General features: G+C 37.8%; 1 protein-coding gene across 2 annotated transcripts; it reads right to left on the bottom strand.

Annotated features, from left to right (window-relative positions):
- Nucleotides 1-390: 390 nt before the first annotated feature.
- On the bottom strand, nt 391-27,468 carry LOC122654830 (alpha-mannosidase At3g26720-like). Of its 2 annotated transcripts, none has more exons than XM_043849095.1 (29): nt 27,222-27,468; nt 27,041-27,124; nt 26,865-26,953; nt 26,314-26,488; nt 25,939-26,058; nt 25,656-25,739; nt 25,496-25,567; nt 24,855-24,968; nt 19,072-19,172; nt 18,765-18,858; nt 18,477-18,644; nt 18,292-18,381; nt 15,662-15,727; nt 15,500-15,556; nt 12,288-12,507; nt 12,039-12,178; nt 11,786-11,854; nt 11,551-11,610; nt 11,371-11,442; nt 9,215-9,262; nt 8,955-9,074; nt 8,566-8,631; nt 4,971-5,083; nt 4,588-4,672; nt 2,889-2,999; nt 2,719-2,814; nt 2,351-2,398; nt 824-892; nt 391-721 (listed from the first exon to the last, which is right to left on the bottom strand). In XM_043849095.1, exons 1-29 carry the CDS (start codon nt 27,414-27,416, stop codon nt 497-499), a joined length of 3,051 nt encoding a protein of 1,016 aa, XP_043705030.1. In that variant the 5' UTR covers nt 27,417-27,468; the 3' UTR covers nt 391-496. The 2 variants fall into 2 exon arrangements, with proteins under 2 accessions (XP_043705030.1, XP_043705031.1); XM_043849096.1 differs by having other exon boundaries at nt 26,865-26,950; nt 27,034-27,124; nt 27,222-27,286.
- Between the last annotated feature and the right edge of the window lie 69 nt (nt 27,469-27,537).

Genomic DNA, 27,537 nt, shown 5'->3' with positions numbered 1-27,537 from the left:
AACTGGGGAACTGGGTCGGGCAGCCCACTGGAGGTGATAAAGATCCAGCAACACAGTCAAATTTTCAGGCAGATCGGATCATTAACCCTCCCATATCCATGTACCCTCTTGATTGTCCGTACATCATTCTTCGTAGTCCTAAATTTTTCAACGCTTTGTTTTGGCATAGGGCCAACTCTGTTTGGATTAAAAGTTGGCATATCAGCAAAAGACCTTGGGCTATATCAGCAGTTTAAAAAATTTGAGCCCTATCCAATTTGCCATGTGACAGAATTAGATGCCGGCCCATATAGGTGTCTGTCCATAGACCTTGCTCCCAACCATAAGTATCCCTCTTCTTATCACACATTCCACAACCCACCTCCAAAAAAAAGAAAAAAAAAAGGTGACTTTGGAGTAAAAAGGCAAGTAGTTTCAGCTGCTCTGAAGAAGCTCCTTCACACAGGAACTTTAACAGCAGCTTGAAAACACTGTACACTCTGGTTTTACTTACCTTTTATGGATCAACCATGTGAGCTAAGAATATGTATTCAAAATTGACAATGAAGGTCCGGATTTCCATGGGACCCAGCTCTACTATTAACTTCACGGGATCAACAGGTTCTCCTCTCACTACCTTTGTTTCTTCCTTTGGAGCCTCCGTTTTCCAACGTAGCCTTCTCTTCTCCATCTCAGCTCTTTCTTGATTAGCAGATAAGCTCATCTCTGTTACTCTGCTGATCTGAAGGAACAAAAGGCCAAAACACACAAAATTGAAAAGAGCTAAATATGGTCATTGATGAAAGGGACCAATCTACTTCCATCCTGCACTTTTTGTTTTTACCTCCTTATTTGGAAACAATTTTTTCAGCTCCACGCTTGCCTTTACTGAAAGGTCCTTGTCCTCTCCAATCTTAGAAGGAACGTAAAAACACCCAAAAGAACAATGATTTAGAAGCTTTTTGCATTCAAGTAGGAATATTTTCAGAAACATAAAAGAAGTTAGTGACTCCCAAGTAAACTAGACTCAAGATCTACTCACTAAAGGACATATCAAATCAACATTTTTCTTATCTCCTAACATACCAAAACTAGCTGTCACCCCACCGGTTGTGGGAGATGTAAGGATTGATACATAGATAACTTTTTATTTGATTGATAATTATATAAAGCAGAAGATAGTTTAGAAATCAAAGTCATAACCCAGTTTCTCAAGCTTACCTAATTAAAATGAGTTCCCTCGCTTGTTGCAGGCTAATAAGTAGTCTTTTTCAACTTAAAAAAGAGGGAGGGGAAGAAGGAAAATGACATACAAACTACAAAGGGGCCAAAACAAAGAAGCCCCTAGGCCATCCTACAGTCTGATGAAGAAAGAAAACCACAGCCACCAATATTAACTGTGTTCTGGAAAGCTCAAGCAAACCCAGTTCCCCATTCATCCAAATGGACCAACGTCCCCCCTCCCCCCCCAAAAAAAATAAAAATAAAACTAAAAATTCTGAACATATGTATGCTGTTCATCAATCACTGCAATGACAGGAGCTATGTCACGAGGATTTTGGTCCTATCAATAAATAGAATATAGATAAGCTTATCTTAATTATGAACATTATTCATTACACAAAGAAATTTTCACTCTTGTTGGGTTATAATCTATAGTTATTCTGCATCGAATGAGAAAGCTGTCACAACACCTAAAGGGAAGTGTTCATTAAAAATGGAAAAGAGGAAAAGCCCTAAAGAGGTAATGAGGATGCGTAATGATAGGTGGAAGGGATCAAGTTGAAACCCAAGATCAAAGACACCGAGAGCAACCAATATAATCAGAGCTGATGTGGGAGAGAACCTAGAATCAGACTGAATCAAATTCGAAAAACTAGAAAAAATCAAAATTCTTGGCACTATGAGAACGAAACTGGAAAGAAGGTAATTTCAGCTTCGTGATATGCTTCGAGTGACAAGGTCACATTTCCTTGCCATGTGGCAGGATTGAATGGGCACAAGTGGGTCCATGTGACAAAAAGCACCGCACAAGTAAAGTTTCAGTCTGAAACAAGCATGCAGAGAGGTTGAAAAGCGAATTTAAAGTTTCATAAGTTTCAAGAATTTCATTTCACCATAATGGAATCTGGCATTTCTATAGTTTTTTTGGGGTCACTTTGAACTCAATTTTAAGGGTCTTCACTAATTTTGAGATGAAATTTGACCAATGATATGGATGTGGGTCCCTACCACATTGACAACCCATGTTTACCAAGATTACTGTGATATGGGGGTATATAATGAATGGTTCTGACATCATATATCTAATGATGCACTGGATAAAAGATTATATTAGAGTCTTTAAAAGCTGGTAAAGAGAAAGTAGGACCTCGTATAGGTGTGCCAACCGAAGGAGAACTTTTCCATCTTCAACCTCCTGCAAAATATAGGTCAAGAGAAAATTTTAACAAGCCAAAGAAACCCAAAAAGGGGAAATAAAAGAGAGAAAAGGACTGAAGCACTTTGGAGTTTGAAGCAGCTCCATGTAGTGTTGCTTTTGTTTGCTATGGAGACCAAATATGTTCCCATTTAACTGTAGCTTATATGGGTGTCTAGTTTCTGAAGGTTCAACTTCCTTTCATTTCAATCTTCTATTTATTTTTTAATAAAGCATTCTAATCTCTAATATTATTCCAAGGAAAAGGATATAAAATAAAAAAGTCCACCCCCTCCCAAAATGAGGACAATCTCACATACCTGTAGTGTAATCATTGCAACATTATCAGGTAAATTGTATGAAGGATCCATGCCTGAAAAAGTCGGTATATGAGAACTTGTCCAGTTATCTCCATCCTGCTGGAAAAGCACTTAATTGTAACAAACCCACTATATTATAAACAAGTAGAGCTTCAAGGTCTTCCTTTTACCTGTTCTGCAAAGGCAAGGAGAAATGGAGAGTATATCTCTTGACCAACTTTGCGGCGCCACTTGGCACCTTCTCCTATGGGGTCAATTCTGAGATAAAATTTTCCATTGATCTGTAGAATATAAACAAGTAAGAGGCAAATACCATGAAGCCGTAGTATATGCAGAGACTTTCCAGTTAAGGTACTCTTTATAGCATCTAGAAGGTAATAGTAACTTCCACTGGAATTCATCTTCAAAAAAAACGTACCCTCTGGTAGGAAAAAAATGTCAGAGAGAAGGGAGTTCAGTGTTTTCAACTTCCCTGCCTCATTTTTTGGGTTTTTTTTCTCGGGAGGTGGGGGGAGGGGGAGATTAAGGATACAGAAAACCAGAAGCATATATAGAAGCAAAAGAGAGAATGGAAGTGGAAGGTTAGACTCTACTTTGCTTTAGGAAAGCTTTTGATGAATGAGATCTTTGGGGGCATCGAGGGGAAGCATAGAAGTTTTTTTTAGACCAGAGTTTTAGTTCTCATATGAAAAAAGCATTGAAATGGATGATTTGCATAGGGCTTACCTAGAAAGACTTTTAAGGTGCTATCCTAGCTGAAAACTGGAGAGAATGGAACATGGTGGTGTCATCCTCCCCTATGTATGCCCATTCAAGCAGCGCGATGACCTCCAAATGAGAACAATATGCAAGTGGAATCTGATGATTATCCTTCCAGTGAATTAAGCCTTTTATGTATTGGTGGCCTCTTTTGCAGTCTCACAACCAACTGGAGCATGAAAGTCAAGGGGCAGCACAGGCTTCTCCTTCTTGTATTTTTTCTAGAAAGCTAACTTGGCCATATTGGTAAACAAGATGACTCCACTTTGAGCTTGAAAAGATCAATGCATAGGACAGGCATTAAATATTATTCCAGAGACAAGGCTAAACTAAACTAAACCTTGTCCCAAACCTTTTGGGCTGGCTGCATGAACCCTGTTCTGCTTTTCTAATCTATCTATGACCATATCTTCAGTAAAAGCCTACCTTCTGTGAAACCAGAAGGAGTAGTTTAAAAAACTGGACTGAACCAGAACAATCCCTATTTCGGTTTGGTCTGAGCACAGAACTGTCCTGTCTAAAAACCAAAATCAAACCGAGCAGTAAAAAGAAAACTGGACAGTTTTGAAAGCCGCCAGTTTTGAACCGGAACCAGGTTTCTTTTCGGTTTGATCCTGATCCAGACTTAGAAACTTCACCAGAAGCAGCCAAATCTTCCCAAACTACCACCCATATCCGATGGTATTTTCCTTGCTATTGTTTCTTCTCAGCATCTTCAACTTGGCTAGGTTCCCTCCACGGACCTTCTCTCTCTCTCTGTGCCACTTTTGGTGACAGGACCTATGAATATGTTAGACAGAATCTATCTACAGTAAGGAACAGTAGAAAGCTTAAGAACTACATCATTCGCCCACTTGTCCCTCTGGAAAGAGAGAGAATAAAATGAAAACAAAAAGAAAGGATCGTAGGTTTATCGGATTGAACATTAAGCCTAGAACGATAGAATGGATAAACTACCGAAGCCATAAAAGCAGGGACAATTATCGTAGTGTGTGTTAACTGTGTATACATACTATTGTAACGTATTTTGCAAGTGTCTCTGGTAAGTCATTTGTATTTCTTGACTAATGAGAGGATGTGTGGAATAAGAGTCAGACAGGATATGCTCACCGTTAGTCCCGTGCATTCATCATGGAGACAGACCTTTTCATCCAGTACCTCTCCTACTCCTCTATGATCGTCATGGAGCAACCTCCTACAGAATATGAGGAAAACAAGGTTAGAGATCCTGACAATTATGGTGTATGTATAAGCTAATTATCTTGCATTTCAAGCGTTTAAAAAAAAATAATAATAAAAAAAATTAATATATATATATATTTTTTAACCCGAATATTATCTGGGACCCGGGGTAGCCCCTAAAATTTTATTAATTCCCAAAAAGAATCAAAGAATACACGGGGGACATTTCGCCTTACCCCAGCCCCTGAAAATGAGCTCTCACGGCCTTGCCTCCACTCAAGCCCTTACAATAATAAGCCAAAATGACTAACCTATGGAGCATCAGCTCTATTTGTCCATCCACCGTGCTAGATCCTCCCACAGATCGATCTACCAAAACTGAGAGTTCCACATTGTCGTCTTCCATGTAAATGCCTAGATTTATCTGGAAATATAAAGAACTGTTACTTGCAGCAAAATCATGAATGTGAACACACAACATTCATATTGTTTTCAAACAGTTATAACTAAAAAAAATAAAAAATAAAATGTCCAAAGAACCCTATGGTGTGAATTTTCATGGATCAGAATGCCTAGCCATTCAGAAAAATTGAGTGGCTTAGGCTCTAGTAATTTTATTTATAGAAAATAGAAAGAGTACAATCAGTTAAGCTGTGATACAAAAAGGGAAAGTTTTATTCAAATTAGAACTCTTAACATAAAAGGATGATTTTGGTATCTTAAATTAGACAAACAAATAAGGACTGATTATCAGCTTGATGTCCTCCCTGATTATCTATTGATTTTCTCCTCCATCCTGCTGCCTTGTGTAGTTGTGTGAGGAGTAGAAACTCTATCCTTATCACTCCCCCCCCTGTAGAGAAGTGGGGATGATCATGAACACAAAGCTTGGATCGGAGATAGAAATGAAGCATGAGCATGAGATTTGGTAAAAATATCAGCAAGCTGAAGCGGAGCAGGAACGAATTGAGTAACAAGAGAGCCAATTGGAATAATTCCTCCTTTGGGAATATTTCCACATTGGTCTGGCAAATCTTAAAGTCTGGAATACTTCCTCATTTGGGAATATTTCCACATTGGTTTTGGATTGCAGAAATAAGCTTTTCGATGTTCAGTTAAGGCTCCAATCGGACATTCACAATGCCCCCTTGGCAGAGGAAGGAAAACTGGTCTCTTTGGATCTTCTCTCTTTGGTTGCTCAAGAGGAAGTTTCTCAAGGCAAAAATCTAAAATCAAGTGGTTAGAGCTTGGTGATTCAAATTCAGCTTACTTTCATAGGTCAATGAAATCTAGAACTAATACCAACTCCATCCCCATGCTTGTGGCCAGAGATGGTTCCACTCTTCACAGAGTTGAAGACATTAAAGCAGAGGCCATTGCCTATTTCAAGGAGTTATTCAGGCGTTCTCTTCTCCGGCATCCACTGGGCCTATCCCTGAGAACATGTTCAACAAGTTCACTCCCAGCCATCTCATTAGCAATCTCCAGGCTATCCCCTCTGTGGAAGAAATATTAGTTGCTGTCCATTCTCAAAAGGCTAACAGAGCTCCCGGGTCCGATGGTTTCAGTATGGTTTTTTTCACCTCTCTTGGGATATTATTAAAGAAGACCTCATCAAGGCAATTAAGAGTTTCTTCTTTAATCCCATCAAGATCAAGGGGATCAATCATACCTTCCGTTGTCTCATCCCCAATAAGGAAGGTGCTTCTTCTACGCCTGACTTCAGGCCCTTGTGCATGTTAGAGTTTGTGTAGTAAGGGTATTTCAGGAACTAGTTTGTTAACTAGTTGCCTTATATTGTAATTTTCCTTTTTTTTATTTATTTATTTATTATTTTTTATCTTTTGCCTCCCTAGGGAGGTGTATGTAATTTCTTTCATATTTTAATAAAGTAATTTAGGTGTGGAGGAGTAATCTCTCCAACACGCAACATTCCATCATCTTCTCTTCTTCTCCTTCATCTTCTTCAACCCTCTTTCTCCATCTTTCTCATTGTTCTTTACATTTGTTAACTTCCAACTTGGTATCAGAGCACACTTTGTTGGTCTGAGAGTCGTACTATGTAAAAAGATTTGAAGAAACCATGATATGAACATGTTTGAAGCTCATTGGAACATCAAGAGGAGGTCTCACAAGAAGAAATAGAGGAGTTCTCAGTCTCCCATTTCAGATATGTTGGGTCAGTCGTCGCTGGGGCCTTAATAGAACCAGTGATGTACCCCAATTTCCCCCTACTTCGCAGAGACAACTTCACATAGTGAGCCCAATCCAAATAGTTGGTATTGTCCAACTTCACGATAGATATTTGGGCATTGGGGTTATCAAATAATGTCATACTAGGGTGGTTACCACCCCAACCACTAGCTGAAGCTTCCCCAGGTCCACTGACCTTAGACCTACACCCAGACCCAGACATGATATACAACCACTTAACAAGCCAATGTAATATCTTAAACAAATGGGGAGTACACTCCACCCAAGGGCAGAAACAAACCAGTAATCTAATACGCCACCAGCAAACAAACAAACAACAGTTTCTTGAAAATAACTGAATCAAATGCACCAATAAACCAGAAGCTAGCAGTACCTGTGAGGCTGTAAAGGAGTGAGCTATGCTCTTCAACCATTTCATATCACCGAGTCCCTAGGGACTTTAAAGAGTACCTTTGGGTGATTCTAACAAGCCTGACTCCATTGCAAAGGTGGAATGATGGAGAATCAAAAACAAAAAGGGAGAAGCTGGAGGTAACACTGGTTTGGTCTTCTAGGGCTTCAATCGACTTCTACAGCCCTTAAACTCTCTCCATTAGGTCTGGTTTTGAAGAATAAAACTCTATTGAGTATGCTATGTGTAGTATCTTACATAGTATAGCCTCTATTGGAAGTTTGGAACCCTCTACCTTTCTAGGGTTCCAAAGAGAGATATAGAGAAGAGAATGAGCATAGTCGACTCTCAAACCAGCTCTGATACCAAGTTAGAAACTAGGTATGGATCAATTCTAGCAAGGAACAATAAGTAAGAACTAAGAAGAGAAGAAGGAGAAGAGAAGAAGGAAGAAGAAGAGAGACAGAAGAACAAAGATGGAGAGAAAACCGTGGTGAAGGAGAATAGACTCCTCTCACCTATATACTCCATTAAACATATTCTTAGAATTACATATGCCTCCCTAGGGAGGTAAAAGGTAAAAAGTAACAAAAGATAAAAATTACAACTACATATGACTTATTGTAAACCAGTGATTAAAGTACCCCTATTACATTAACTCTAACAATAGGAGCATCACTATGGTAGGTGTCTGGGAACCCTGCCCCCTTATATTTATTTAAAAAAATTACTTGCAATTTCCACGACCGATTTAGTATAAATAAAAATCTCAAATTGAGATATTCCATCTGTAACAGTTTTCTTTCATGGACATGATGCATTTTTAAGCATTACGGAAGAGTAAACAAACAATTCTTTGTCACTTGCTATTTATCTTGATCTTCCTATTTCAAAAAGTTGGTTCTGGCTATACATGAGTTTTGAGCAAGTTCTAATGCTATGACACAAGATACCAGTACGTATAGCCAATGATTTCCGGAATTATTCCATGTTCTGACTACATAGATGATAGATCTACATAAACGTTCATAACATATGTCCATTTTAGAAGTCAGAAATTTCTCCTAGAACAAGGTTAGTTAGACCTTGAAGGCATCTAAAAGTTATCAAGCTGCTTCCACCTAAGTCAATCAACAACTCGCTTGTTGAAAGTGTTTCAAACAACACAGCTTAAATATTCACCTGGTTAAGGCCATTCGGCATGAGACAGATTATACTGTGAATGAATACACACAAAACTCAAGCTACAGTTAGAAGTTAAAGAAAGAAGAATGGTTGCCATAATGATGGAGGAAACATACTGGGTAATAATTTCCAGCAATGGGTTGGTTCACTTGCAGATCCCAGCCAGATCTATAGTCTCGAATCTGCCAAACAAATGAAATTCTTTAAGATTAAATATGTACCCACACATATATTCAACTACCTAAATGAATTCACGCAAACTTTCAATTATCAAACTTCTCTACGTTATCTACTCCAGTGGTACAAACAACTTAAACTAGAAGGTAGACGGTCACCCATTTACAATAGGATAAGACAAATACATCTGAAATGTTGTTAAAAGCATGATGATATTTAAATTTAACTGTTCAAGTTTGTCACTGCATCACCATATTGAACATAATTCTAATAACTGAATTGACCAGATAGAAGAAACACAGTAGGAGAGTACATGCATGCAACATACCCTTTTAATAAAGTCACGTCCATTAGAATCTGTATAGAATGTTTTATTGGTCTTCATGGGTGTTGTAATTAGAGTTACGACTTCTTTCCCAATTCCATCATCGACAGGTATAGGACCAACCTAAAAAATTGGAAGTATCATCACTGACCAAAGCTCCACATGCTATTAAAAGTAACAAAGACAAAGGGAATGATTATTGAATCAGTACTGAGAAGAATATGAGTACATATATGTATCTATGTACAAGAGAGTAGGCATACAGTGAACTCAACTTCAGCATGCTCCTTCTCATTATACACCCTGGTGATCTGCACATGCAAGCATTATTGGTACAGAAAACAATAACCATGGAATCTCAAGTAGAATTCAGAACCCAAACATCTTCAACTCCAGAGAGAAATTTTCATAATACATGAAATCCAGGTTGAGTTGTTTGTTTCAGAAACATCTTAACCCAGAACCCAGAGCCAATCAGAGAAGGGGACTCCAGAAGGGTAGAATTCTTTCTCCCAAAAGGCCAAAATGGCCATGGAAGGTGACTTAGCCGTGGTCACAGCTTGAATTAATTCTATAGAGGACCAATCCTGGAGGTTTGCAAAAATGATTACGGTAAATAGAAGGCCTTGCTTCTCAGGTGAACTGAACTGCTCATTCCAATGAAAAAAAGGTCTATAAACGACCTCACTAATCTTATGGGTAAGCAAGGGGGGTAGTGTGGCATAAATGGTGTTCTGTATTTTCTTATACTCTAGAAGGGTCTGATTTGTGTAGCAATAATTGTAATTGTAGTGCTTTCGGTGTGATATTGTAATGGGAGCCTTTAGCTTGCCATTTTTCGCTTCATATTCATATTCAAGTTTTCAGACGAAGTTCCTCTATATCCGAAAGATCATCTTATCTTCAAATTTGCCATGGTATAGAAAGGAAAAATATAATACACAGCCAACAATACAACTCAACAATTATTTTTACTCCTTTTCAATGTTTAATCATATTGTTTTTCCAAAATAGCATCATTTAGTAGTTTTCATCAATGAGAACCACCAATGGTTTGTCTTTCCTTCTCTTTCGTAAATCAAAATCACAAAGAACTTGCACTAAACATCTTGCTAGATTTCTTTTATTTTTTCTTAATCATTCATATTTGCAAAAGTTCCGAGAAAAAATCATATAAATGAAATATTTATATATTAATTATCATGTTAAATGAATAATTAAAGGGGATTCACTGCAAATACTAGCTTTTGACACATTATAGCTGACTGGTCTACTCCAGATCCATAAAATAGTGCATGCACAAAAACCTGACAGGAAACCTCACGAAATATGGATGGGGAATGAAGTATTTGATTTTAAAGGAATTGCAAAGCTTTTGAATGCAACTGTCTCCCAGTGTATAGAACTGTTTATAAAGCTAAGGAATTGGTAGTTCTTTTTTTCTTTTGGTTGGGGGGGGGGGGGGGGAACCATGATATGTAAGAGATTATGTCACAGGCTTCATGATTCATGAATAGCTCTCTTCATTTTGGAATTTGAAATTGAAACCAAACTGAAGAGAAACCTGCAGTGGAGATCGAGAATGTAGAAGATGAAGGAGAGGAGAACTGGAACTGAATGAATATCCAGCCTCTCACACACCACTTTATTTATAATAACAGAATTACATGAAAGAGCTAGGAATGCAGACTCCTAGAACAAATAGGAATCCACACCTCAAACTCAAAAGTAAAATAGGAAACTAAAACAAGGAAAGTAAATAACTCAAAATACAACTAGGAGTTTAAATCACTGTTCACGTGAAGAGTGTTACGTGAACAGTACTTCAACAGAAATCATTTTGAAGGCCTTGTAAAGCACAGAAGGCCATCTTTTTATACTTTTTCACTTGATAAGTGGCCTTTCATCATTATTTCAAGAAGAATAACTTGATTTATAAGCAACAAAAAAGATGGTGAATGATTCCTTTCCCGGGGGGGGGGGGGGGAGGAGGGAATTGGGGAGGGAGGGGGATGGACCTGTGGCTTCCAAAGCCAACTTCTTCCAGCAAAAAGACATGAAGCCCCAGGGAAGAACCTTTCTTATCACACAATTGTAGAAATCATATATCAAGAATGAGATAATACTTAGTTGAGTAGATTTTGGTCCCCCCAAGTCAACCAAAGAGAATTTATATATTAGAATTTTTTTTTCAGTTGATATAGGATTAGTTACATAATTTATTTTTCCATTGGTCTTGACACTGTTCCCAATATGTTGACTTAAGTTTGCTCCAGGAATGAGTTCCACCACTGTTTTTTTGGATAAATATGATTTCCACCATTGTTAATGAGGAACTTTCTCTCTCTCCCTCTCTGAAGACTGTATGGGGAAAAATTAATGAATGAACTGAAATATTTCTTGTGGTTAGGTAAAGCACCTGGTAAATCCATGGATTGATATGTTGATGTACTTCATCCAATACTGGTCCCCGCAGAACAGTCAAGGGAACCTGGAACAATCAATGTATTTTTCTTACTACTTTCAGAAACCAAGCAAAACAAATAAATAATGACAGTGATAGGCTAGCAGCTTTTCATTAATCATAACCATGACATACCTGTGCTTCAGATTTTATGGGAAATGATCCATTCGGACGAAAGATATATGCTCCAGATGCCTTCAAAAAGGTAACAAAAACTTCACTACAATAAGCAATCAGTTTTTCCCCTCTTTTAGAGAAGCTTAAATTGAACTTTAATGCAAGCAATTAAAGTACTAGACAGCAGGAAGGTAAGAATGTAAGATAACACTAGAATTCAGAAAACAGTTTTACCCGAGATTTATTTGATTACCTGAGAATCTTTGTCACTTCCATCATTTCCAGCATAAAAACTGTAAGATTGTTCTATAAACGCTTTGACCTTGAAAAAAAAAAGACAACTGATATTATATACATAGTTTTTTTTAGAAAAAAAGTAATCTTTAATTTTACCAGTATGGAGGAAGTGCAGACTCTTGTCAGCAATTACAATGAACAAAAGGATGAAATACATGCATTACATAAAACACTTTAGTATGAAATAAGGTGCCAACAAGATAACTTACCAAGCTTCTGCTATTAACATATTGAGTGAGTTTGCCTTTCTCTAGAGCATAATTGAGCTTTAAATTTCCTTGCCCAACTTCAATGGTACCATTTTCAGCTCCTTCTGATGTATATGCAGTTGATCTGGTTGAACTAACACCTGCAATTGTAACGGAGAAACTAAATGAACATACATTGCCCAATTTGATTCCTTTTTCCAGTCCCTTTGCAGTAACAGAGCACTACACATCACATCCAAAAGGGTTAACCTGTCCGATCCACACTTGAGACAAAATAAGTGTTGAAGCCAAGAGGAGGTGCAGATGCAGAAAATGCAAGCCAATACTTAGGGGCTTCACTTGGGAATTTGCCCAAGTATGCCCTAACATGGTAGTTTCTTATGCCCACAGAGGAATTGGCTACAGGTAGAAGCTGAGATTCAATTGCTCTTCCACTCGAATCCCGAACTGTAACCAAATCACTGGTCACCTGTGACATGTTCAACTTGTAAGTTGAAAGAAGCAACATGAATAATATAAAAGGGATCACATTTCACAATTATGGGACTCATGATTGTCTGCCTGTTCTACATAGAAGAATTACTGACTCAGAGACCCATCTAAGGTAATTAAGCAAATATTGAGATTGTAGGAAATTCATCCTGAAAGCAGCTGACATAACAGTTGACCTTATAAAACTAATCTTGTAACCATTCAAATGACTACTGTTCAGGTTAGTAGACCTTTATATTAATGACTAAAAAGAGAAATTGCCATCTTTTGATAACAAAAAATAATGAAATTTGCAATCCAATTTCATCAGGATTCTGGTATACCAGATTTTGGTATGACTAGTCTGGCTCTCTTTACCTCTCTGGCCATCCATAGGGGACTGCATGGTTACACTCCTTGGGTATGACTTGGTTTCAGAACCGCTGATTGTATAAAAGATGAGTAATGCCAAGACAGGATTCCACTCAAGGTGACAAAGCATGCAAAAATACACATAGACGTCCACTTCCATATTTCTCATGGTCCCATGTCCACTTCCATATTTATCATGGTACCAACTTAAATGGTGAGGGACCATGCTATACATATAAATTATCATCTGGAGGTTTGTCAGGAAATCAAGTTCTTCTGAGTTTGGACTTGTTTCCTGATATGCGTCTTTAATGTCCTCCAGACCTTCATAACAATTTTAAAAAAGTACGGCTATAGCTGAGCGAAGTGGCGCAAACATGAACAGAAATAGATTGAGAGGACTTGGTCACACTAGAGTTTTCACACTCTTGAAACACATTATACTTAATTGGACAAGAAAGGCAAAGGGAGACCAGTTACTGGAGGACCTTTTAGTGGCAAGGATGTATCTGTTATTTCAAAAGAGTTGTCAGCTTCATGTTATATAATCTGGGATCAGGTGATTCCATGCAAGTAGATTCTAGCTTGTTTTGTCACAATGTGCTTTTCCCTTTTTATTTCAAGTTGTTCCATATTTTTATGAATCTGGATTTGGAAGTCTGCATGCAGAGTAGACTCCTATGTCAAGGAAGATACAGTGTTGATAATGAGATAATACAGGAGTTTTCATATCACACCTTTCATTGAATATACTTCACATTTTCCAAAAGGATGGTTTATGTGTCCAGAGTTCCCTCTATGTTTGTCTCTGATGGCTATTGATGATACATAGATATTGCCTAGGCAATGCTAAGGAGTAAGGCCCACCTCTCATTATGGTCTCCACTTGCCAATAACACCCACCTCCCAATTTGGTGTCATGAAAACCAAAACGGAAATAAAAAGACATGAAACTATGTATAACCAAAAGCTTAACGGAAATAAAAAGACATGAAAACCAAAACGGAAATAAAAAGACATGGATAACCAAAAGCTTAAGTTACCCATAATGAGGTAGCACAAATATACAGGATTTGAATGTACCAGGTATAGGTCCAAAAGGACAATAGAATGAGTTTCATAAGCAGTAAGAGTTTGATGGAAACAATAACGGAAATAAAAAGACATGAAACTTTGATGAAAGGTAGTTGAGATCTGGTCGATCGATGATAAACTGTTTTGGGTTTTGAATACAAGGGTTAGGGACTGATCGTTGGGATAGATATGATAAAAGAAAGATCTAGATTTAATAGGATAAGGTGGAAAAGCAAAAGATAATGGTTTATCAGTTTCTATTACTGAGATATTCATATACAATAGTTTAGGAAACAATAAAACACCAAACAATATCACCCCACATACAGAATAAAAAAAAGCCCAAAGGGTCAAGAGAATTTCTCCAAGAGAGAAACCAGAATTTCACGTAACAAAATAACCTTAAATACAGAGCTTTCTCCTTTCAGAATATAGACCGATGTTTGATTTATCAAATCCTAGAAAACCTTTGACTAGAAAGAAACCACTTAGAGAAACACTTAATCAAAGTATAACTACAACTAATTTCTGGCAATATACTGATGCCCTGCCCAAATTTCAGCCATATTTTCCCCCAATGAACTTCATTTCTCAAAATCCAGGTCTCAAAAAACTGAATAATTCAAATCACATCAAAATAACACAGAGTCAGTTTTTACATCCCCACCCCCAAGCAGTCCTTCTTCTTGAGAAAAGGATGAGTTTTGACACTTAAAAATATAATGGAAAATTGGAAATATAACTTCCCAAAAAAAGACTACTAACCCGTTCATATTGAGTCCAATGGATGTAAAGAATGTTATAGAACATTCTCATCCGTTCAATTTACATAAAAACGTAATGGACCAGCTTTTGGTTCCTTTTAGCATGCTTTGAGTGACTCTTCTTCGTAGTAGAATTGATTCAAGGGTGGAGAGGTGGGTTAACCCAAATGCATCAGCACAAATGGAGGTGATTCCTTGAGCAGAATGCAATTTTTGAAGGGAACAAATGAAAGAAAGATACAACTGGATAGCTTGGAAGCTACTATTCTCACAGTCAGACGGTCTTCTGTTCTTTCACTTCAAAGTTATTGTCATTTCATCCTTCTTGCACTGACCAGTGAGTGATGTAGAGTGAAAAGTATATGGATTTGTAAAATTTCCCCCCCCTTTCTTCCACTTATAACCATTACTTAATTTCTTCTTTGAGTACCGCAAAAAAATTCTGCTCCGAGGTTCATTTGGTACATAAATTTCAAGCATTACTTTTCAATGTTGATTTCTGAACCAAGAAATGAATGAGGTCTTAATCATTAATTTGTATTTCGGTCGAAGATTAGCAGTCAGAGGCTAACTTCAGAAAGATCAGAAAAAGAAGGAAATTTAATACAAATAGGAGGCATTAATTTCTCTAAGACAATGTTCCATCCGATTGGTAAGCATAGTTTTAAGGTCAAACATTTAAAGGAACAGAATTCAGCAAAGGGCAAGCTTCTGAGTACTTGTTCAAAATAACAATAGATGTCCATGAAGATTTTAGAATAGGGCATAATGAGTACTAACAGGAATTCGAATAACATCATCTCTCTTCCACCCAAGAGGATTGTAGACAACAATGACCTACAAAATCAGGAGACAACATGATATGAAAATTTTAAAAAATGAAACATTTCTAGTAATTTACTCAATGAATAAACATAATATGAGGATCAAATTATATATTACCAAGCTCTTCCCATGAGACATAGGAACTTCTGAAGGAGGACAGTAACTTATATTCAGGAGTGGACACTGAAGCCAAAAGAAGAAGATTATGATAATGATTCAGCTGTGCTTTCAATTCAAAGTTCAAACATTAAAAGAAAATAACAAATTGCTCAAGCCAAATGTTGCAGGATGTCAATCTTCAGCTTCAGACCAAATAAATTTGACACTGATCTATATGTCCTAATTTCAACTCCTTGAGTAGTAAACCCCAAAGCAAGTTCAACACTCTCCTCGCCATCCCTGGAGAGAGAGAGAGAGAGTTGCTGGGTTAGGGACGTTGTTAAAAGTTCAGAGATTTAGGCAGTTCCATCAAGAGTTAGGAGCTAAAAGAGAAAAAAGAGAGTAGAATCATGAAAATTACAAGTTTCGATCTTCTAGAATTAAATTTAAATAACCTTTGAAAAAAAAACTGAGAGAGAGAGAGAGAAGATTTAGAAATTAATTTAATGAGCATTAAAATAGATAATAAATAGAGAAGAGAGAGAAATCCAAGATGAGGAAATATAAATATAGGGTGAGGAATTGTGGATTGGGGGAGAAAATATAAAATGCATCGAAAGAAGAGAAAATTTAGATTTTGGCACAAACTTTCTGCAAATTTAGAAAAACAGAATAAATAAATTAGGAAACACACATTTGTAGGCTCGACAACCAAGGTTTAAAATATTGGTATTGGGCAGCGTGTTGGAGAAGTGATTTTAAGAGATGTCTCAAAGACGTATCGGGGAGACACTAGGAGGCACTGGATACGCTTAAGATATGCATGAATACATACAAAACTTGTGTTTTTAACCATATATACCATAAATAAGCATTAAATAATGATATCTAATCACTAAAGCATGTTGCTATGAGTCTATGACTTGACAGGATTCAAATTCCTTTCATGGCATTTTTTAATTTGAATCTTCAATGGCAGATGCAATAGCAAACCTATTAATAAGTAAGAAGTAATAAGAAGCAATTAAGCATGTGTCCAAAACTAGGTACAGGTCCAGGGACTTGGCTGAATTGTACTTACATTTCTAGGAACTTAAATGCAACTCATTAGTTTCCAGGGACTAGGATGTAAATCATATTCTCCTAAGAGCTTAAATGTAAAAGGTGAAATCCTTCTTTAAAATGATTCCATTTTAATGATTTTCAGTGAAGGTGTACAGTTTTTTCTGTACACCATCATACATGATATCAGATCTTATTACATATATTGCTTTTGCCCCATCCTCTTCCCTTGTCAACGAACCCAATGTCTCTGTCCCTCTCAGTCTCTCTCTCACCTTTGCAACTTGAGCAGGTCCCGACAGAGTACTCATCCCAATGCGGCGACGATCATCTTTAAGGCCCTGACAAGCTCTTTTGTTCTGGCACATGGTACGCCTTCTTCTATTCTTCTTATTCTTCTTCTTCTCCTCCTCCAGCAGTGGCAGTGATGGCAGTCACTGTTCCTACTCTTTCTCTCACTGCTTCCCGACCCCTCGGTTTCCTCTGTTTTTCTTTTCACAGCAGAGCACATCCCCCGAACTCCAGTAGTCTCTGATATATAGAGGCTTTTGTGTCGAGTTATATCGGCCGCCTGGAATTTTCTCGACCGATATGGGTCTACACAGCCCAATAAATTGGCCCTTCCATTTTCCCTCTATCTTCCATCTCCGTATTGTATCCAAAGCCCAAAATCCAGTACAACACGTGTGATACTTAATACCTTTTTGACAACCCAAATTTAAAGAAATGACACTGAGCCAAAAAAAAATTTGGCATAAAAACAGGAGCATGTAGTGTAGGTGACAAGGATCAGGTCATAACCAATCTATTCTAGTTCGTATCCATATATTTTGGATCATTATATCATATCCAGATTAATAATTGGGTTGGAATCATTGATCCAACTTGGATATGGAACAGATCTGGTTCCTTCAATGGAAAATTGGATTTGGAGCTGGATTTATGTGGATCAGCATGAATTCCAACCCATTTTGTGCCACTATTCTAGGGATGGCAACAGATCAGATTTCATATGGTATTGGCTAACCCAGCCAGACGTGACTGACCCTAATCTCGACCAGCCCCGACACAACCCTGGATGGAGAAAGCTGGACCATGTTGAGTTAAGGAAGGGATACTTGCAGAAGGTTAATAAGAAAAGTAAATAAAAAAGAGTAGAGGTATAGGGCATAAATCCTTAAGACACCAATAAAAATAAAGCCAAACAATTGTCCAACAAATGAAACCAGAATCCAAAAGGAACCCATTTGGCCTTGCCAAATGACCCCCATCAGGGGTGGAAAACTGAGTAGGTTCCCCATTTAATCTACCCCTTTGCCATTCCTCTGTACAAATCAGAAAAACATCTGCTGAAATAGTGAAATTATTGCTACTAAGGTTAAATTAGTCATCTAGATTATCACTTAAATAGTAAAGAACGTAGCCAAATTCAAACATGCTATTATATCAAACTTCCATCTCACATTTTCCAGAAATAAAATGATGGGACTAGTTAAGCTTAACCTGAAGTCTGAAACATACATGAAAATGATATTCAAACCATGAGTACAAATAGCTCAGAAACACAAAGGCTTATAATACTTTGCCTGTTGAAATTTAGTCGCTATATTCCCGCATCCCGTATTTGGTCTCGACTCAGTCAAGCAAGCAAGAGAAGATGCAACTAACTCCTCAGCCTACAAAGCAATATTGAAATGGAGGATAATGGTTTTGAGCCTAACAAGAAAGCGGTGCAAGCAAATTACTCGTGATGGTCAATCTTAATCTGCACCTCCAGATAGCCCATCGCCAAGCGTTTCACATAATCATCAGCCACATGTTGCCTTTGTGTACCACTAACTGCATCATGGTGTTGAGCAATAGCCAAAGCATCTGCCAATGTGTCTGTGTGGGGACCTGAACTATTTTTACCTTTGAAAAATTCCAATTGTCTTGCTGCCTGATTGCACATTTAGAAATAAATATAAAAATACCGTCTTTTTGAGTGAACAAGGTAAACCATTTATAACTGCAACAGCAAGACATTTTTTTTCAATGAAAAGGGGCTTAAAGATCTCACCAAATAGTAACCACTCATCATTCTGACATAACCTTTGAAGGCTGGCCTACTTGTGAAGTATCCTGTCCAATATGCATTTTCATGATCTGCATAACTAGGAAATGCACGGGACATTCTTAAGGACAGGATAACAATGAGAAAAAAAATCTCTCTCTCTCTCTCTCTCTCTCTCTCTCTCTCTCTCTCTCTATATATATATATATATATATATATATATATATATATATATATATATATATATATATATATATATCTGTGTGTATGTGTGCGTGTGTGTAAGCAATTAAATGCAAAGTATTATACTCACGGGAAGAAGTCACTGGTCTTAACAGGCCACAATTCATTTGTTTCATATTTTGCATCAGTGTAAATGGATGGGGTTGAATAAAGGGCATTGACACGTCCATCCTGAGTATCCCAAACAATAATAATGTTAGTAACAAAACATTTCCGCAACGATCAAACAATTATTCAAAGAATGTGAAATGACGAGTGTACACAATTAGATGAAACTACCTGCCTAAGAAGCTCAAGAATGAAAATATCTGCAATAACAATATAAGAACTAGAGAGAGGATGTGAAACCAAACTAAAACGCAGATGAAACTGCCTCCTATAAACCTCAAGAATGAAATTACCCACTTCTCTCTAAACAAGCAACAAGATAAGAATATCCTCCACGAAATCTAAAGGAGAAACTAAGCCAGCATAACTACCACAAGCAGGGTCTAAACAGATTTTAAGAAATGCTAGATAGCCTAGATTCCAAAACCAGGTCATTAGGTAATAAATATCATAGAACCTTGGAAATACTTCTAGTGTTCAACTGATTAGACCAAATTCTACAAAGTTAAGTTAATCCATGCTATCCCACCAAAACATGGTTGTTTCAGGGCCGTGACCTGCTACAAGTCCCACCTTCACAGGGTACTAGGAGGGGTGGATCAGAGGCGGTCCTAACCTTCTATAATTTCTGTTTGTAATTGTTACAAACCCTGAAAAGAAAAGGAAAAATCAGAGAAGAAACAATAGAAGAAGAAGAGATGGGGAAGAAAAGAAGAGAACTCGATGCACTGAGTTCCTCTCCCACAGTTTGTATTTATAATAATAACTAATTACATCAAAATAGGAAATTCATTCCTTGACAACCAAGAAACTAACCCTAACTAGGAAACTAACATAAAACGGTGGAAACAAACTAAGCAACCAAGATAGGGACAATCCCCTTATTCATGGTAAATTACCCAAACTACCCTAGTACCCCCACGACACAAGGGCCCATTCTCAACACTCCCCCTCAAGTTGGAGTATACATATAGCAAAAAGAAATCTCCAGCTTGAAAAAAAAGCACAAGGTAACAATTGTAGGACCACCCAACAACACATCACCAGCTCAAGCACAATAGCCACCAATCAGTAACAGTAAGTAAAAGAAACCGTGTTGAATAGAACCAAATAACAATGAGCAATAATAAGCGGTAGAGAACCCCAACCGCGATTTAAAGATCATATAACAGCAACAACAACGTCACAGGTAGTAGATAGACATCTTCCCAAAGAAGACAAGTAAAAGTACAGCTTCAACAGCTACATCACAAGAAAAATCTCGCAACTCTCTCAGAGGCACCATTTCACAAAAGGCTACTGTCTCAGAGGTACTACTATGGTACTTGTACATCAGCTCGGTGCTTGTAGAATGCAGACTCAATTCACAAAGACAACACTTGGTTGCTGAGCGACCAATCAAAGATAGAAAATGGTTACTGACCAACCATATAAACTCTTAATGTTGTTGTGGATACAAGCAGATGACACGTATAGATAAAAATAATCTTCAATCTTAAAAATGAGTGACTGAAGCAAATAAGTCTTCAATCATGTAGAAACATCATACTGATGGCCAGATAAATCAGACAAATAATTCTTGAGCAACGCAATAACCACAAGCACCAATGATCACCAAGATAATTTCCAATCTCCCCCTCACGTGTAGCATTACACGTGAACAAATAAGGTAAAGCCAATGGGAGACAGCCAGAGTGTGCCAACAATGCCGATCTTAAAAAAATTGGAACCCATTCCTTGACAACCAAGAAACTAAAAATAATAAGAAACTAACCCTAACTAGGAAATTAACATAAAATGGTGGAAACAAACTAAGAAACCAAGATAGGGACAATCTCCCTATTCATGGTAAATTACCCAAACTACCTTTGTACCCCCATAGCACAAGGGCCCATTCTCAACAGTAATAATACAAAAGCTTAAATAACCAGTAACGAAGAGAAGAAAGGTGAAACCGAGACAAAGGTTGAGCTAGAACACGATAGAGTGAATGCTGCTATCATGGACTAGCTCTCTCCTTTATGTTAACAAGTAACCAACTCTCACTCTCGCTATATATATATATATATATATGTTGAAGTGTAGCCTAGTTCTCTTACAACCAGTTCGGTTCTCTTGTTGGAGTGCGTAATGTAACTAGGTACATTGTAGTTGTCTAGGTACATTATGCACATGTTAAGTATGCTAGATAAGGATTGAGTCAGTCATTTCATATTTGTAATCATCTCAAGTTATAAATAAAGTGGTGGCCTTTGTCACTCTAACAAGCCAAATCATTCTCTCATTTTCTTTTCTCAACTTCGTATCAGAGCTCAATCCGATTTTGGGTTCAAAAAACTTCTTTGCCTAGGGTTTTCTTTTCATCGCCGCCAAGGCTTCAGCCTCTCTTTCGTGTTTGGCATGGATGACTGAACATGTGCTAAAGCATGTCGCTCCACGCTAAACATAATTGATCACTAACGATGAACGCCTGCCTGCCTTCACCTAGGATTCCAGCCCCTCTGTCGGCCACCCTCCAGACTCCCACTTGGTCCTCCCGAGTCCCTACCAATCCTGCCGCCTTGCGCCAGCCCATTTGTTGCCCCCTTCCACCTCTGCCAGCCCCAGCAGCCTCCACCACCTCCGCCTGCCCCCAGCGGTTCCACCTGGCCCTCCAGTGGCACTGCCGCCTTTGCCTGGCCTCTCTAGTGGCCCTGCCGCCTTCACCTGTCCCTTTAGTAGCCCCTCCAGTGGCCCCTGCTGCCTCTGCCTGGCCCCGGTGACACTGTCGCTTCTGTCTAGGCCTCCTCGGCTCTCTGCCACCTTGCCTGACCCTATAGGCCCTCTTGCCTATCTGCCTGGTACCGTCTGCACTTCTGCCGACCTCTCTACTCCCTTCATCTACACACTTGCTGTTGTGTACTTGGTGTTTTTTGCTTGTTGCCTTGGTGAATATTAGTCTTCTATATTGCTGCTTCATATTCAATGAGTGTTCCATATCTTAATTATTATGGAAAGTTCAGCAACCTCTACAAGAGGAGTAGAAGGTAGTGTGGTGGGTCGTCTTGGCACCCATGGCCATAGCCTTACTTCCAATTGGACCAACAAAGTTGAATGGGTCTAACTACCTCACTTGGTCCCGAGCTTGTATGCTCACTATTCAGGGCGATGATCTACTGGGATACTTGACTCATGACTGGTAATCAAGGTTCTAAAACTCGGGTTTCAACCAGCCAGAAACGGAGATATGGTCGAAACTTGTGATTTTTTCCCAGCCAACTCGAGTTGGTGGTTTCGAGGCCCAGAATTGCTTTTTTTTATCTGATTTTTTGTATACAACCTTTTTTTGACATTCTAAACACAATGCATGAACTATTTTCACCCAAAAGAAGAAAAAAAACTCTAAATGGTACTTGTGGTTTTTTACTCAAGTTTGATAGTGTATATTGTTCTTGGACATTGGTTGGAAAACAGGACAGACACTTATTTATGCGTTATTTATGCCAAATATCATTATTTCATTTACTTGATATATTATTCATAAATACGTAAATACTAATACCCCCAATTTGAATCCAATAAAAATAGTTAAAAACCAAATTCCAAAAGGATAAAAAATCAACCCCTCAATTCAAGAACAAAAATTGGATTTTTGGTAGTAGGTGAAATTTTCGACTTTCTAATACTGGATTTTTTCTCAAATCTTAATATGGTAAAACATTGCTAAAAACCAAAAGTGCGAAAAAATATTCATTTGTTTTGATGTCAAAAAAATCTTTTCATTTAGAGCGATTTTAAACAGCATTCACGCACACCAAATTAAGTTTGGCTGGAACATAACTCCTTCAATATAAATCAGATTTAAGTAATCATGGATTGTTTGGTGGAGGAATAAGAAAATCAGCATCCATATGACGACTCTCAACTGAAAAATATGTAGTTTAAAAAAAACATAACATTAGCACTGACAAAGTATTGACGCGTAATAAGATCATAATATCGATAACCTTTCTGAGTGCAAGCATATCCAAGAAACACACACTTGGTAGCACGCAGGGATAATTCAATATCAAGGCAAAAGTTGTGAACAAAACATGTACAACCAACACCCGTACAGATAAACCAAACAGAGAGAATTTGGGAAAAACCATAGAGAAAGGAGATTGGTTATCAAGATTAATAGATGGCATGCAATTTATCAAATAGCAAGCAGTAAGAACCGCATCACTCTAGAACTACTAGGGAACATGTATAAAAAAGAGCATCCCAGTGCATGAGGCTCTCGCAATTGCAGGGTATGGGAGGGGCAAATGTACGCAGCCTTACCCCCTACTTCATAGGAGAGGCTGTGATGCAGTATCCCTTGACTGGTAGGACCAGCATGATAGGCTTTGGAGACCCAAACCCAAACAGAACCAGTCCAATGGTTTTTGGTCCAACAAGGGTTGGAATTAGTTTATTTATTTAAGTCTCTTATTTGTTTTGAATTGCATAGGAGTTAGATAGAGTTTGAGTTACAAGTTATTTCAGTTTTATAGTTAGAATAGGAATCTTGTTATTTTTCCCTTTAAATACTTGCATGTAACCCAACAATGGACACAGTAAATTGAAAGAAGTTTATTGGGTTTACTCGGTGAGAGTGTGAGAGTGTGTGAACTCTTTCCCCTCCCCTGCAACTCTGAAATCCTATGATAGGGTTTTTTCCCTTCTTCCCTAACCGGCCCTCCATCAATTTGGTATCAGAGCCGAAGGATCCATCTCCTTCTCTCATCCCATTCTCCTCCTTCCCTATTCTCCCTTCCTATTACTGTTCATCTGATAGCAGCAAAAAAAAAAGAAAAAGAAACCTGTCGAAAAACAAAGAAGTCAAAAAACCCTCTCCACCACAGCTCTACATCTCCCATTGAAACCCTCTCCCTCTTCTATCTCCCGCAATAACCCCACCATCCCCAACAGAGAACACACCCCTTTGATTCCCACAGAACAAACCCCCCCCACTGCCATCCTTTTTCTTCCCCATGACTTCAATCAAAACCCACTCTAAGATTGGAACCCGTGTGTTCCCACTGGCAAGCCAAGAATTTTATTATTGCACCAAATGATAACCCTCCATCTCACCATAACAGTACACTACAACTTGTATAAGAACACTGCATTCAAAGATACAATACCATAACAATTTATGTTTTTGAAAAACATAAAATCCAATATTGACTACTTTTTTTTGGTGTGTGTGTGTCTTTATTAACTCCGCTAAAAAGTTAATTTAAAGAAAAAGTACCAAGCAGTTCACAATTTCTCTCATTATGTGAACTAAGTTCAATCAGTATGACAGATGTAGAGTCCTTCAAACTATGAATAATCCCTGCTAGGTTATTCAGGTTTATCCTCAATAAGAACATTGTTTTCTCTGTCTAACCCATGTTATTCTTGTGGGGCCGAATAGCATACTCCATTGCCTGCCTTCAGTAGCCTTAATCAACGTCCACTTACGATGCGTAGAAGATAATGGGCGTCATTTAGAGATGCAGAAACTTAAAAAATTCTGCTATTCTCTCATCGCACTGGTACAACATGGATTCTTTTCATTTATTGCAAACAAAAGCATAATCATAGAAGATTTTCGACCTTTAACAATAATACAGAGTCCAAAAAACATTTGGAAGAAAAACAACACTCAATATCCCAAGCTACAGTCATATTGTTGAATCAAGGTTCTTGTTGCCCTTGTCTAATTTTTGTTGAAGGTCTCTGTAGAGAAATTACCTTGTTGACATAATGAATAAGCTTGTCCATCTGCCTAAACCATGTGTTTGCATATTGATAGCGAAAGTCTGTGCCCATGGTCCACATTATATGATTTGTCCTGGTTACATTAGCCTGGAATTCAAGAATATATACACATTATGTTAATTAAATGAGATGGAAAGAAAGGCTTGTTTTCATAAGTGGAACTTAAAAAGAATCACAATACATTGGATTACTACATTGACTCTTACTTTAATTAGAAGCCAAGATTGGTGGAATCATACATGGGATTTACTAGAAAGAAAAGGATTCCGATATTATTGATTCTTCATCAACTCTTTCTTTGTCATTCATCGGAATTTTAATTTCTATCAGGGCAGTCATTCATTGGAATTCTAATTTCTATCCAGGTACAGTCAGGTGGTGGACTGATAAATTTCTAGGTGATCATATCCATAAGGAACATGATTTTCAAGAGTTTTCAGAATTATCACATGATAGTGTGACCTCCGAGGTTATACTGATGATGGATAAACTAAAATATCTTGCAGCAGACAACCAACTTGAGAACTATAGGAAAAAAGCAAACCGGAAACAGCTAAAAAATGAAGAGGGTAGGGTGGTTGGGGGGGGGGAATACCAACTTTTTCCCTGCTTACCTGTGATAAAGCTGCAGCCACAAAGTCATTCACTTGCTCTTGGACATTGTAGTCAAACAGAAGAATGTCATCCTTCAATCGAGAAAGGAAACATTTAAAAGACCAAATCCAAGGAATACTTATCAGGGAAGCAAAAAGAGATAACTTGAAAGACAAATACCTGAACTGGGGGAAATTCATCATATAATTCAAATGTGAAGCCATCAGGAGGATCGTAATGCCTGGGGAATATACCTGTGAATATCTGCATTTATTAAAGGAAAGGTCAGAAGAGGTGCAAAATATAAAACTTCCAAATACAAACAACAGGTTAACAGAAAACAAAACTAGGTTTACTAATTCAATATAAAGGCCATAATAATCAGGGTTGAAATTATTATTCACTTGGTGACCCATATGATTTTAAAAGGCAAAGAAATACATATTCCAATTGTGAGTTTAACCTGTGAAGACGAACCAAGGGACTTTGAACCCTGCCATACAACCTCAAGACTCTTCTCGTCTTTCCGCTTTGCTCTGTCTTGGTAATCAATCCGAGCAAAAAACAGAGAGTCGAACCCTAACTGCAAAAGTATTCAGGAGCTTGAGAATATAGAACTTAAGGAGCCAACATAACCAAGCTCAAGCAACTTTTTGAGAACCCGATTAAAAGATTATAGCCATTTGATTTTTTTTTTTCTAACAGTAAGTTCTTTATTGTAACAGTAACACAATTAGAGTTTATTTGGAAATAAAAAAAAAGAAAAAAAGGATAGACCATATATGCAATTGTGTTTTTAAAAGTAGATCAATCCAAAAGTCACTACTAAAAGACACACCTCCGCCCCAAGCAAGTAAGCCTGCACTGCAGAATGCCCAAAAGGATCAATCTGCCAACCAATTCTTGGGGTCTGACCAAACTCTTGTTTGATAAATTGATGCCCCAAAGTCGTCTGATCAATCATGTCAATATAATGTGGTGTAGCCTCATCATGCATGCACATACCTCCATTTCTACAAAAAATATATAAATATTAGAGGACAAAAAAGGGTGGGGATTCAAATTCCTATGGCTGCTATTTACAACACTTCCAGTACCAGTAGAGCAGAGGACCTAGCATGGTATAAATAACAATATATAGGGTAAATGAAAATCACTACTTAACCATAATCAATGAAACTAATAACTTAAATCTATCAAGAGAACAAGTCAACTCAACTCAACTAAACCTTATCCAAACTAAATGGAGTCATATACAATGATCCTAATTGCTACAAAACCTACAAAAAAAGAAGAAAATGAAGAAACAGACTGTTATACAATTAGATGTCCTGGCACTTCATAGGCCTACTACAAAATGAGGAACTACAACGATAAATAAGGTATTACATAAATTCTAGTTGACCCGAGCTGACGAGTTGCTTGACTATTCGCTGAACGGTCTCACTCTGCTGTCTCCACCACCGCTGGAAAAATGCCTGCCCGGGTCAAAACAGCATATGTTAATCCACGAGTAGGAAAAATGGGTAGAAAAAACTGCAAGAGACAGGGAAAACAAAATTTGCCTGCTCAACATAGATGAACTTCCGATTCTTGTCGGCCAACAATGCTGGAATTACAGAATCCAAGACGTTCTGAACGCAAGCTCCCTGTTCAAAAAAAATAAAAAGAAGAAAAAGAAACAGGAAAAATTTTACACAAGAAAAGTTTATAAATAAAATTTAACGAGTAAATACAAGGGAATACCCGAATCGAATTATTGCCACCGAAGTAATACTGATCAACTGTCTTTAACCATCCAACATCATCATGGGAGTGAGGAACCAAATGAACATTGATTTTCTCGGGAACGACTCCTTGCGAAGTATTGTAAACAATGAACTCCGATCGCGCAAAGAAAAAGCCCGCGAATAAAATCACGACGACAATTCCAACCTCCATGGAAGTTGCAGGTCGAGCTTTGAAGCACGACAACCCTGAATAACCTAAAACAATGCAATCGTTAAGATTTCAAGGACAGAAAAATCGACGGAAAACCCACTATTTTCGTCTGTCTTTCTAC

This window comes from Telopea speciosissima, chromosome 3, assembly GCF_018873765.1.
Source record: "Telopea speciosissima isolate NSW1024214 ecotype Mountain lineage chromosome 3, Tspe_v1, whole genome shotgun sequence".
NCBI classification, from domain to species: Eukaryota; Viridiplantae; Streptophyta; class Magnoliopsida; order Proteales; family Proteaceae; genus Telopea; species Telopea speciosissima.
Note: the sequence above shows the minus strand (reverse complement) of the source record. Positions and strands in the feature narration are given on the sequence as shown.